We start from the raw sequence: 13,488 nt of genomic DNA on the forward strand, positions 1-13,488 counted from the left end.
CAGTTGACATCTAGTCAGTCATCTTTCCTCCCAGAAGTCCCCATCATTGCCGATTTTCAAATCATTTTGAGTTGTACTCTGTGCATCTTTGAGCTTTGTGTTAGTGATAAACTGGGTGTCAGAGGTAGCAATTTTTGGTTGGCAGCTTAAATATCCTGCAGTGGCTTTCATGATTGTGTTGCTGTGATAATTCCTCAGGGATTCATGGCGAAGGATCTACGTTCAGCACCCTCTATGGCCTCTTGATGTGGGATACTCTCTTCATGGATGGCATCCCTGATGTCTTCAGGAATCCTTACCAGGTATGTTTGCTTGTTTCTAAAGTGCTTTTTATCTTGTGGATGATGTTTGAAAAGGATATTCAAAACAGCTTCTTTTAAAGTCGCAGAATTCTCCCAGAGAAACGCCTCAAAAACAATTTTGGGAATTTTGTTGCAGAATACACAGCTTTTGGGGAGCGTACCTGCGCACGATGGATTTGGCATTTGCTGGCTGTTTTTGGAGTAGGGCTGGTGGCCTTGAGTTGCATCTTCATTATTCTCTTTAAAATAACTATAAGGAAGAGGCAGTTATGGGAACGCATTGGCTGAGCAGGGGCCACAGAATTGTGATGTCTAATTTGCACAACAGCTTGCAAAAAAAAGTAATAATAATTTAAAAAATCATTTTTATCCTTCACTCCCTCTCTCTTTAGTTACATACATCTTGTTTGACCCTCAAAAGAGTCCTGTGAGGTAGGCAGGATAGGGGTCAGAGATAGGAACCTGCCCAAGGTCAAGAGGCTGGAGCAGTTCCCCCGTGAGAAAAGAACCTGAGCAAAGGGAGGCAGAGTGGAGGTGTCTAGGTTCAAGCATCATGTGCAGGAAATGGATAGAGAAGTTTTACTCCCATCTCTTATCCCATTGGACCTTGTGTTTATTTAATGAAGCTGAAAGGTTGGAGATTCAGGACCGAAGAATGTTTCCTCAAAATGTGCAGTTAACCTGTGGAATTTGCTGCCACCCACTTAGATGCTCACATTCATGGAAGATCAGGCTAAGGCTGTGGCTATAGCAGGGGCTGCACATACTAGCCAGGAGGGCTCTCAGCTACATCCAAGATCAGAGGCGGAGCTGGGGAGCAACAGCACAAGTGGGCTATTGCCATCCTGTGCTGCTTTTGGGCTTCCCATAAGGGGCCTCTGGTTGCCCACTCTGGGGATGGGGTGCTGGACCATCTCATCTTACATTTTTAGGTCCAGGTGGGTTTCATGGCTGAGTCAAAAACTGAGCTCCTGTTTCCTTATCACTGCACCAGGATAATTGCCAGATGTTCCCAATCATATTTCAGGAGCCATTACTTCTGTGGCTCCAGAGAGCAAAACTCACGTGTGGCCTGGGGTCAGCTTGAAGACATCCAGACACAGTTGCGAGCCGGAGTCACTGAGGAAATGAAGTGGAGATCTTGAGGTTCTTCAGCCAGCCGTTTTAGCCCACAGAAGGCAAAGAACCCACCTGGATGAAGTGTGCAGTGGGGGCCTTTTTGGTGGTGGCTCTTTGCATGTGAACCTCTCTCCCAAACTGAGATGTGTCTGCTCCCATCTCTTCATAGTTTTAGGTGCCTGGTTAAGATACATATTTTCTGTGGGTGTTTGTGGAGGAGAGACCCAGCTGGATATACGGATTAGTTGCTGCTGCTAATAGAAAATCACTCGGAGTTGTTGTTGTGTATTTCAAGGACTGTGTTACTTTATGGATTGCTTTATTTCACTTAGGAGGAGGACAGTGTATTAAGTATCCAAATAAGCCCACAAGTGGTAGTTTAGGGCCTATCTGCCTTTTACTGCACCCTGGCAACTTAAGGCGGTTTGTGTCGCCAGCCTCTTTCTTGCAGGGGAAGCAGTAGGTGAGGGATGGGGCCACACTGACAGTCCGTTTCCTGCAGACCTCCCCCCTGGATCTCTACACTGACAGCTTCTATGAGAACCGGAGGGAGGCCATTGAATCCAGGCTCCGCTTACTGCATGAGGCTTCGCCTGAAACCCTGGAAAAGTGGATTGCGGATGTCTGGAATGCTCAGGAGGGCAAAGCGGCAGCGTTAGTCAGCTGGGACCGATTCTCTTCCCTCCAGCAGGCCCAGGTAGGCGTCAAAGGCCCTTTGAGCTGCCCTGGTTCCCTTCTTACAGGAAAAGGGGAGGTGTCCATCTTGCTTGATACTTCAGTTTAATTTGAGGCCTTGTGCCTCTTCTATAGTTTACTGGAAAAAAATGGCATTTGAGGTATATGAGTTACAAAATAATGTTTTTGAATTGCTCTGAACTTAAGGCTAGAAAGCAAGCAAGCAAAACCCAGCAGCCATGGCATGGCAGGAAACCCTTCTGGAGGAGGGCTGGGGGGGGGGGCACTGCCTGAGGAGTTTTGTACTAGTGGATTTTGCCAAGCGACATAATAATGTGGCAACATGAATCTATGGAAGTCTTATCAGTGTTCACATCAATGAATATGTAGTTGGTTGATGAATTGTTAGAACTGCACTTAGGAGTTCCCTGCCTGTCAGAAATCGGGCAGGCACCTTCACCGCACTCTTTTCGGTGCCCGAATAAATTTTATGAAATTAAACAAAAAACAACAACAAATGAGGTTGTTGCAGAAGTCAGTTAGTGCTCATTGGTGTACGATTACAACCGTTATATATGCTGCTTCTCATACACACATCCATTTGCTCATTGCTCATTCATCTACTCTGTAGTTAACCTGTAGCCTCCCCAGGGGAGGAGATGATCTTTGTGGGGCTTGCAGTGCACAGGGAGGGGTTAACCCTTCCCGTCGGCACCCTCTTGGCAGTAGTAAGGTTTCTCAAAATTCTTCCATTGTGCCAAACCTTAAAAAAAAACCAAAAACCAAACCCCCTTACCATTGGAGAGTGAAGTTGTGGGCCGAGGGGCTCATGAGCCAGAGGTTCCCATCCCGTCTTCTAGCCCCTTGCAGTTTGGGAGAAGGGAGAAAAAGTGGTCTTTCTTTTTGTAGCACCTGGCGTGTTGCTTTGGGGGTCCTTTCCTGAGTGGAGTTTGCCGACAGCTGAGCAGAGATCTGCGTCACTGCAGGGGAGGCCTCCCTGATCTCGTCGTTTGGAGAACGGAAGATCACCATTTTAAGGTTTGACCCCAGCTGCATTGTTAAAGTTGCAGAGTGTACAGGTCAGGGATGTGATGTATGAGAGTGCCCAACAGGTGGAGCCAAATAAAATCCCCCCCCCCCTTGCAGTCATCAGTGTAAATGATATCTGAGCAGTTTATATCAAGAAATGAGGCTGATAAGCAGCAGTTCTGCCTGGGGCTCTGAGCATCGACTGCCTCAGGCTAGTTGGAAGGTGGCTGGAGCCAGGATGGAGTGTTTTACTGTTGAGCATGAGCTGCTTTGGAGCAAACGGCATCTCCTGAATGTGGAGGGAGCAGCGTTAGGCTGGAGCAGAACCTTTTCAGTGGTTGCCCCAATGCTGGGGAACTACTTGCTCCTCAGAGAGGTTTGGCAGGCACAATTCGCTTGGCAGGCTTTTTTTTAAGTGTTCTTGGGTTTGTTTCTTTGGAATTTTATTGATTCTGTGGTCTTACATTGCATACTATTATGGGTAGCACTAGTAGTTGATTAGATATCAATCATTATTCTCTGGATGAACCTGCAAGTCTTGACTAAAAATCCTCAGAATAATGATTTTGCATCCTGTTGGTTGTTGTTTTTCTGCTAAACAAACTTAAAGATCCTAAGGTTGCAAAACTTGTGCGCCTTTAGGAAAGCGCGCTTCTTTTTATTTTCCCCTTGTGGGAAGAACAAGACACATGCTATGAAACTGGCTTCATCAGGCAGCCATTGCATCTGAATTTTTCAGTGATTCAAAATGCAGATCCAAGTTGGACTGCTTGGATATCACCTGTAACAATTCAGTCAGGTAATTGAGTTCTGCATCCCATCTCCTTTTCTCTACACAAACCACAAATAAAGAAACCATGTCGTCATTTTTTCTGATGAGTGATGTCTACAAAAGATTACATCAGAATCAGCCTTGTGCTAAAAGTGTTTTTAAGAGCCACTATAATTGCTTTCCTCTGGTTGGAGCCAACAGGCCACCTGGCTTGCGCTCATTTGCTCTGGTTTGATTTGGCACTGGCTGCAAATCTTTGCATCTTGCAACTTCTGTTTAGGATGGAAATGTAACTAAAAAGAGTTGGCTCTCCCTAGGGACCTACAGCTTAACATGGCAGATTTCATGTATGTGATTTAAGTGGGAAAGGCTGAGGGCAGGGCTCAGGGCATAGGATGTAAAAAACCAAATGGATGCAGACCCTTAGTCCTCCTTCAGCCCCCCCCCCCATAAAGCAGTTCTTTGAAACCTACTGAGAAACTTCTTCTCTCTCTCTCTGAATCATCTTTTCAGCTGGTGGAAGTCAAAGGCCCCAATGATCGCCTTTCTCACAAGCAGATGATATGGCTTGCCGAGTTGCAGAAGCTGGGTGCAGCAGTGGAAGTTTGCCATGTGGTTGCAAGTGGATCTAAAAGTAAACGCTTGAGCTGAGACTCTGTTGTGGTTGTTGGGCTCAAGGCCAGAGTAACAAAAGCTGGACACATTTCTCGTTCCTTTGGCATGCAGCTGCTAAGACAACACAAATTCAGATGTCATTCTGAGAAAGGAGGTGACTTTTCATTTTCATGGGAATCCTCTGAATTAAGTTAACTTCTGCACCCTTTCTTGCACATAGCAGCCCTGGCTGATTCTCCTTGTTCCGACAGCCCTCTAGAAATCAAGCATTGCCTCAGCTAAGCCTGGCAGCTGCCTGCTGTCTCATGCTAGGAGGAATGTCTCAGCTACACGGGTTTGGACAAAATGCAGCAGGCTTGTGTTTTCTTTCTGGAAACAACACTGCTAGGTGGTGGCTCAGCTCAATTCAAAGTGGTAGTGGTGACCTTGACGTCACACCATGTGGCTCATTTCAGCCTGGGCTGCGCATTGCCATTCCTGCAAAAGCCCTGGCCTTTGCAGTTCGCTGGGACAACCACAGCAATGGGCTCTTGGGTATGTTTAACAGCCTTCCTTGCCCTTTTCCTAAATACAAGTCAAAGACACTCTTCCAAAAGAGTCTTTAATTATTATTGCATTTTTCTGCCAAAGTCAGACTGAGCTTAGAGCCATGACTTGCAGCCCCACTCTTGCAGGGCAGTCTAACCTCTCGGACCAAGTGAGCTGCAAGAGTACTTTGACAAAGAACCCACAGGTCACTCACTGAATAAAATTTCCATATTGTAAATTAAAGTGTAATATGTGCACTTAATTGCAAATTTATAATTAAAGGCACAATTCATGGATTTGATACATTTATTAAGGAGAATTTAATGCAAATATTATAGTAAAAGGCTATGTGCTGCCTCCCTGCCCTCCGTAGAACATGCAACCGTTACGGGAAGGCTGGGAGGAAGGAACAGGAGAACCAACAGCAGTGGTTGCTGCTGCCACTGTGACTCCAGCGCCCCCGCCAGTCTCCTGCTCTGCCCTCCAGATGCTCCTGCCCCCGCCTCCCAGCATCCTCAACAAGGACTGACAATCAGTAGGGATGACAGACCAGCAACATTTGGAGGGCGTTGTTGTAAAGGTTACCTATTGAACTTGTACTTGTTTACTAGGGAGTAAGTCCCATTTATTCCAATGGGTCTTACTCCAGAGTAAGCATGCCGGGGATTACAGCCTATGTGGCCTTAACAAAAGTTCATCCATGGTGCCTGATGATAGAGAAGCAGCCCGAAGGGTCTGCATGAGCATGCACAGCCAACTGGTTTGCCATCCCGCTCTCTCCCCTCCACTTACCGGAGCTGCTCTTGGTTCAAGGATGAAAGCCACCAAGAAGCCACCCACCATGCTGCAACAAACAAACAGCAACCCATAAACATGGAACTTGGGTTGCTGTACAGCGCTGTGCCGGAAAGGAGGAAGAGGGGACACGTTGTCCTTCACAGGCCATAACAATTCAGTCTCTAGTACACCTATGCAACAGCAAGAGCTGCTCCATCGCCTGGCTCTCCAGGGCTGGGGGCTGCGGCAGAGGCATCTAGTTGTTTGAAAAGACAGGACTCTCGCTCATGCCTCACAGCTGGGGCTCTTCTGGATGAATTCCAAGGGCCACCAAAAAGGCATTGTGGGCTACATGTGGCCCACAGGTTGAGCCACCCTGCTGAAGGTCCTCAATTGCAGGGATCTGAGAATGACTTAGAGGGGATTCTACCTATTGCTTGTTTAGAGTTTTGTTAAAGAACAGTATCCCATCTTAAACAAAAACTGTTAAACTACTGCAAGCCTTATTTAAAAAACAAAAAATGTCCTCTTATTTAGCAGAAAGGCTTTTAAGGGTTTTGTCATTGCAGTGTTTTAACACATGTAGCTTTTGTGTATTTTAAACTAGAATCAGAATTGTAGCATTGGAAGGGACCCAAGGGTCATCTAGTCAAACCACCTGCAGTGCAGGAATCTTGGCTAAAGCATCCCAGATAGCCATCCAACCTGCTTAAAAACCTCCATGGCAGGAAAGCCCACAACCTCCAGAGGGAGTCCATTCCACTGTCAAACAGCTCTTACCACCAGAGAGTAATTCCTGATGTCTGGTTCGAGTCCTACACTCCAGAAGAGGAGAAAACAAGCTTGCTCCCTCTTCCATGTGGCAGCCCTTTAGATACTTGAAGGTGGCTATCATATCTCCTGTCTCTCCTTTCCCAAGCTAAACATACCCAGCTCCTTCAAGCTTAGTTTCCAGACCCCTGATCATCTTGGTCTCCCTTCTCTGCACACGTTCCAGCTTTTCAACATCCTTAAATTGTGGTGCCCAGAATTGAACACAGGACTGCAGATGTGGTCTGAGCAAGACAGAATAGAGTGCCTTGATTGATCTGGACACTATAATTCTGTTGATGCAGCCTAGAATAGCATTAGCTTTTTTTGCTGCTGCATCACACTGTTAGCTCATGTTTACCTTGTGGTCCACTAAGACCCCTAGATTCTGTTCACAGGGACCACTGGCAAGCCAGGTGTTTCCCATCTTGTATTTTTGCAGCTGATTATTCCTGCCTAAATGCAGAAGTTGACATTTGTCCCAATTGAAATTAATTTTGTTAGTATGGTCTCTGTTCTCCAATCTTACTCAAATACTTAAGGCTGCGGTAATTTTGAATTCTGATTCTGTCGTCTTTGGCACTAGCTACCCCTCCCAGTATGGTCATCTGCAGAATTGGTGAACTAGGGTTAAGTTCTAGACTACAGCAAGGGAATTCTGAAGTGCAGAAACCTGAAACAGCTAAATCCCTACTTCAGAAGTTTTCCCTCCATACTCAAGCATGTGACTGAAAACAGTCCTCAAGTTTTTTCCTACTTTTTAAAACTTTGTAAGAAAGTTTGTTCTTCTCTCTGCCGGCATTTAGTCTTTTTTCCTGTTCTTGCAAAGACAAGCAAGTGACAGGAGCAGAGCTCTCAGCTCTGCCCCACTGTAAATGGGTTACTGCCAATTTATGAAGGCTTGGCTGCCAATACTGCCCCCCCCCCCCCCGGAAAAACACTACTGGACTTTATGCTGGTGGACATAGGGAATGTTTAAGCCAAAGTGACACTTCATAAATTCGTTGCAAAAAGGCCACTTAAATGTTCTTCAAATGCACTGAACATAGTTAAACCTTGTTCTCACATAGATATGTCCCATTACTCAGGTACATATGGATGGTAACTGTACTATGTAAATTAATGCACACCATTCTTAAAAAGTCGCAAGTTCCACACCAACAAAGACTACACCGGAAGGTTTGTTTGTTTTTAATTACGTCTTGATTTACTTCATATTCACAACATTGACAGGTTGGGGTTTTCTTTGTAGGTGTTCCTGTCAGCTCTGCTTTACTCATGTAAGGCATAGTTTTCGGCATCAAGGCTTTAGATTCCGTTTCAAAAGGGGGAGGGGCTCTTTCACCCTCTGAGTTGCAGGGGGTCCTGACTGCTGCAGTCAATTTTCTGATTAACAACTTCAGCCTTTAATTAAATAAAATTTTACAACAGGTTTGGTTTTAATGTATACCTTTTCTTTGGAGATTTAACAGCTAAACTGAAAATGAATCTACAAAAACAACCACTCTAGAAACAGGATTCCTTCTGCCAATGTGAAACGCACACTTTTCAGTCGTGTCTCTTTGGTTCACGACCTGCACAAGGGGTTAAATATAATTGCACTTCCATGATAAGTTACGTAACAGTCAACTTCCACTCTGCAGTAACTAAAAGGCATTGATTTCTACGTGGACCATAATCCATTTAGAACTCCATACACCAACCCCCCTGCTTTTTTAAACAAAAAATATCCTTTAATAATTGCAGCTGCATTTTGCTTGTTGCTAGGGTGAAAAAAAATACAAAAATAAGCATCTATTCTTTTCTACACTTACAAAAAATTCCTAAAAAGGTACCTGGTTTTAGAAAGTACAATCCCTTTGGGTTGTGCCCACCTACAAGCCCCCTTTTGAACTGAGTGAAGGCATTGCATATAGCAGAGGGGGCTGGCTGAAGCCTGACAGTTCATAGGCAGTTCATAGCCCTTTAGATAAGCAATGGAGCCTGGATTTCCTCAAGGGCTTGCTGCAATCTACCTCGGGGTTTTGTGAAGGTTTAAATGTCTCCTGCTACCCAGAAGGCAAGTCACCTGTCTTCCACCCTGCCCTGTGGTACCGCTGCATCAAGAAACGTGGTAGCCCCTCCCAGCCCACTTCAGTCAAACCACAGAGACTTCTCTCTATGTCGTCATATGACGGGGCAGGAGGGGGAGGGGCAACAACTCCACCATAACTATGTTATTACAAGACTGTGCAAGGCTAGATCAGAAAGCACTGCTCACCAGCCCCACTCCACTACTTCCTTGATTTCTGATTGTAGGACTCACAGCATTTTGCCCAGTTAAAAATATCACAGGCCCGGCACTCCAAAGTTCAGGCTCTCCTGCGAAACAGGCTTCCTTCCCAGTCTCTTTCATTTACAGTAGTACGAACCTGGGCAGCCACCCAGGCACTGTTGGCCTGGAGTTAACCGTATAAACCTGGCTTAGCTTACTCTCTAGTCTTAAAGCCGTTTGATCCAATCCATTGGGTATGGACAGTTTATAGGCAGCAATTCTTAAAGGCAAAGTTCAGTAACATCAAAAGGATAAAAAGGGCACAGGCTACAAAAATGCACTTTAAAAAAACTCCTGTAAGGAAGGGACACATGTCTCAAACGTTAAAACACCTTACTCAGTAATTCTTGCAAAGTATATTCACCCAACTTTCAGTTAATTAGCAAAATTTGGTACATCTGAAATGTAATTAAGACTATTAGGCATTAAGTAAAAATCAATATAAAGTCACCTTAATAAAGTCTATGATCTGGTACAAAGAGAACTGGTATACAAACTGGACATGGGATGAAATTTAACACTAGGGGAACAAAGCTTTGTCCATTCTAACAAGACACTAAACTTGTGAAGAGAATCGCCTTGGACAGGTAGCCAATACTGACCAGCCCTTGCCTGTTTCCCAGTGAAACTAGTCTACCTGACTTTCACTTAGTGGAAGCTTGGTCAAGTGTGCAAAGGGGTGTGTGTTTACAGTATTTTACAGACACCCAATGCAACTGGAGACTATAGGTGCTCAATGGGCTGGGCATGCTGAAGATGGCACTGCATGCCCAACATCCCAGTCTAATCCAAGTCTTTTGCGCGCGCTCTCTCTCTCTCTCTCTCTCACACACACACACACACACAGCCAGCTCCTGTAAACATAAAAGCCTTCTGATCTGCAGCGAGTGAGGCTGCCCGGCTTTAAACAAGCCCTAAACAAACCCTGCCAGACAATTGAGCAGCAGAAGGGCAGTTTTTCACTTGGCTTTTGCATGCATGTTTTGGATCAGGGGCAGAATGTGCAAAAGCTAAGAGACCTGGAAGGGGTAGCTGGGGAAAGGGGGCATGATGCTCTACTGTAGAGCTGATTTTGCACAAAAACAAGTCACTTTCTGGATGTTGGCACATGCCACTGAAGACACGGCATAAACTAGCTGACCACTTTTGAATGTGAATCTTAGTCCACCTTCATGACCACGTGTGAAATGATGCAACAGTATGGTACTCGGTAAGTAAACTGGGATGTTACTGGCATGGGAATAAAGCCCAAAAAACTCTTATTATATCAAGGTTTTCTAGTTAATTCTTTCATACACCACTATCCCACACATTCCGCATGCCATTTTGTTTTGGCCATTTAAAAAAATCAGCATCCACTGAGCACGAAACTTGACCTTAAAATAAAAATTTAAATACAAGTACAGGCATTTTCTTTGAAAGACATTTTACAGCAATCTTAATTTGGGCCTAAGATCTTCCATCTAATATTCTGTACCCATTGAGTTAAATATATACTTCAGAGGTACTCTAAGTTTTCTATTCCTGATCACAAGGTCAAAGGTTAAGATGCTTTTGGAAACGTCCATAAATTGTGGTATGAATGAGATTCTGGAAATGGATACTACTAATGTGTAGCCTATTAGCTTACCACATTAGAGTAATTGAATTCCATGATGGAGAGAGAGAAATCTTACTTCAAAAGCAAGAAAAGGCACTTTAAAGGCTATAATCGACTGACATTATTTTGAGGTTTGTTCAGCTGTAATGACACCAAACTATGGTAATGAGATTGGCAGCTAATTCTCCTCTCCACTTTAACTATGGTTAGTGCTACCAAGGACTCCTTTCAACCTAGCGGATGGAACTGACACCTACTTTGAAACCACAACTGCTGATCCTAGGTGAAGGGGGAATCCTTTAGGCCAAGCTAACACAGCTGCCAGTGTACGCCTTAGCCACAAGTTAAAGCAAACCCCAGTTGAGGGACTGGGGTAGTGAGGTCAGCACACGTTGTCCTATAGGCAGATTTTGTAAACTAAAAGGCAGTTTCAGATACTAAATGAAAAGAGGAAAAATGCTCATGGACTAAACTAGATATCTCCACCATTCCCATAGCCAACCTGATCAAGATGAACACTTTAATTTATTTCAACGGGAAAGGTGCTTTTATAAAGTACCATTGAAATAAACAGGATTTAAAAGTCCCTACCCTCAGCTGAATCATGCCATGAATTTGAAACGTGACTGACAAAATTTATGGCTCTTATATCTGTACCAATTGTAGCGATCGGATTTGATGGAGCAACTTTTTTGACTCTAATGTCTGTCTTCACCTGTTAATTCATCCAAGCTGACAAGAGATGTGCTTCAATCAGCAGCAGGGAATAGCAGCTTTGGGGCACAAACAAAACACAATCAGACCTTAGATTGTGGTGTGTTTGTGGAGAGACTAACCTCCAATGGTACGTGCCTTAGTTATTGGACTGCTGAAGAAAAATGAAACAAAACCCAAATAAAAATAAAAATTGTGCGATCTGAAAGCATGACACAGCTGCTTTTAAATACTTTGTGCAAAACATAAGTAACCTTAGTATATAAAGCTATTACAGTTTCTGGTGCTGTGGTTAGCAGTGTGCTGCAAAAAATGATGTGTCAGTCTCCTCCTTGTCTCCCTTCTATGTCTCTAAAGACATCAGTCTTCATTGGCAAGTGTCTCTGTGGACAACCAGATTTTGGCACCACTTAAGAATTTGCTCAGTGGTGTTCCCAAAATACTCCGTCGGCAGAGATTCCCTACAGGAGAAAATGGGAAAGAGGAAGAAAGGAAGTCTGGGGTTGTGGAAGAATCACTGAGCCCATTGGCTCTAAAGTACATCCGGCTTTGATCGAGTTCAGAAGTGTTAGTGAGCAAAGGTGGGGTACCGCTGTGTTGCCTCAGACACCGGTTCAGAACATCGACTTCATCTGCTAATAAAGAGATTTTATGGAAGGCCGTAATGAAGCCCCCACTGTTGATCTGGGCCTCAGGGATCCAGCGGAAGTAGCAGAGTTTCCAGAGTTTGATTTGTGTTCCAGAGAGATGGGGCAGGATTACACCATGCAGGTCGACTGGCTTAGAAAACCACTCTCTGAAATATTGCTCCATGCCGTTGGTGGTGGAATCCGTATGGTGAAGAAAGTCTGGTTTCAGTTTTAGTATTAGGGAATTTCTTCTTGGAAGAAAGTCTTGCTCGCTGATAATACCGTTCTTCAGGGAGGGCGGGAGGCCCCTGAGTGTTGAACTGTAGTTCTTCTGGGAAGGGAAAAGTTAGTAAAATACCTTCAGTTTCCCATCAGGTTCAACTTGATCTCCACGGAGCTCCAGTTACAGTTAAGTAGACCCCACCCCCCATCCCTGGAATAATTACTTCTAGATACTATTAACATAGCCCAAAATGATGGGCTATATTACTTCTATTCTTCCATGAATTTGTCAAATCTCCTTTGGAAAAATCAGCACAATTTGTAATAACAGATGCCATATAATGATGAAGTACTTTCTGGGGCCAAAAAGCTAATGAGACAAAGCTGCATGTGGAAATGAGAAACTTTCCATTAGCAAGAGCATATGCAATCCTTCACCAGCAGTAAGTGCTTCATTAGGTAGGATGAAATAGTGGATAATTCCTGGTTATATGGAGAGCAAACCTGATTATCTATGCAAGTATTTTAGTCACTTCCACTATTTTTTTCTAGTAGAGGGTTCTAAAAAATAACCACACTAATATGGAATTTCATGCAGGTCAGTGTTTGAAGTGCTGTGCCTAATCTGTCTGCTTGCTAAAAAAATGGTTCCGTTATTTAAAAAAACAGTCATGTAAGTTAAAAACTAGCTACCCTTTTATTATGTCAGCAGAAGATATGTGTGAACTTGAAAAAGTCATTGGTCCAATACAATTATCTTCCTTATTTTTCTATTATCCCATGACCTGAGAAACAGTTCTGAGAAATAACTTTGCAATAAATGCAGTACTCACACCAAGAAACCTTGAAAATCGGGCCCTGAAAGTAACTTCTCTGCTGCATGTGGAAGACGAGGGCTCCCTTTTCCGGCAGGCTGCTTGTTTCTATGCTGGGTGCAGAGGAGGCAGGGAGACCCCCCCCCCCCCCGCAAGCTAATTCACTTACAACATGGGCTTTTGTGTGAGCTCTGGCTGGTGGACTACTGCATAAGAGGCAAGACTGCTCTGAAAAATCACTGAAACCAGTGCTTTTTTTCCTGGGGGTACTCGGTACCTGCCCTTAAAAACAGAAGAAAAGCACTGACTGAAACACTGCAATGAAACACCCACTGGCCCAGCTCATGGGCTTCTGAATGTATTGCGACATCCCACCAATCGGGACTGAATGATTTGGGGAAGCCACCCATCAGTTTCCTTCTCCCTCCTCTAACTATATTCTCCTAGCAGACATTGTCAGTAGGTAGGCAGCCCCCAGATTCCCTCATCCACTATCTCTGAATCATGTGGTGATTCATCATCATCACGTGGTGATTGGAGGCAACCAAGCATACACTGCTTTCCTTG

At 44.4% G+C, this 13,488-nt stretch overlaps 2 protein-coding genes across 7 annotated transcripts in view; one reads left to right on the plus strand and one right to left on the minus strand.

Moving 5' to 3' along the window:
• FAN1 (FANCD2 and FANCI associated nuclease 1) overlaps positions 1-5,341 on the plus strand; it is a 29,440-nt gene extending 24,099 nt beyond the window's left edge. For 4 of the 5 annotated variants that reach the window (XM_028705680.2, XM_028705681.2, XM_077918778.1 and 1 more), the window contains 4 exons: positions 199-302; positions 1,924-2,118; positions 3,006-3,134; positions 4,411-5,341. In XM_028705680.2, the coding sequence (XP_028561513.2) occupies positions 199-302; positions 1,924-2,118; positions 3,006-3,134; positions 4,411-4,548 (566 nt within the window). In that variant the 3' untranslated portion in view covers positions 4,549-5,341. Of the gene's footprint in view, positions 1-198; positions 303-1,858; positions 2,119-3,005; positions 3,135-4,410 lie in introns of those variants that run through there. The other variant, XM_077918779.1, reaches the window with a different exon arrangement.
• Positions 5,342-7,803: 2,462 nt separating this feature from the next.
• Positions 7,804-13,488, minus strand: part of MTMR10 (myotubularin related protein 10) — a 51,444-nt gene continuing 45,759 nt past the window's right edge. For both annotated transcript variants that reach the window (XM_028707129.2, XM_028707130.2), the window contains exon 16: positions 7,804-12,215. In XM_028707129.2, the coding sequence (XP_028562962.1) occupies positions 11,616-12,215 (600 nt within the window). In that variant the 3' untranslated portion in view covers positions 7,804-11,615. The remainder of the gene's footprint in view (positions 12,216-13,488) is intronic.

This window comes from Podarcis muralis, chromosome 14 (assembly GCF_964188315.1).
Source record: "Podarcis muralis chromosome 14, rPodMur119.hap1.1, whole genome shotgun sequence".
Lineage (NCBI taxonomy): Eukaryota > Metazoa > Chordata > Lepidosauria > Squamata > Lacertidae > Podarcis > Podarcis muralis.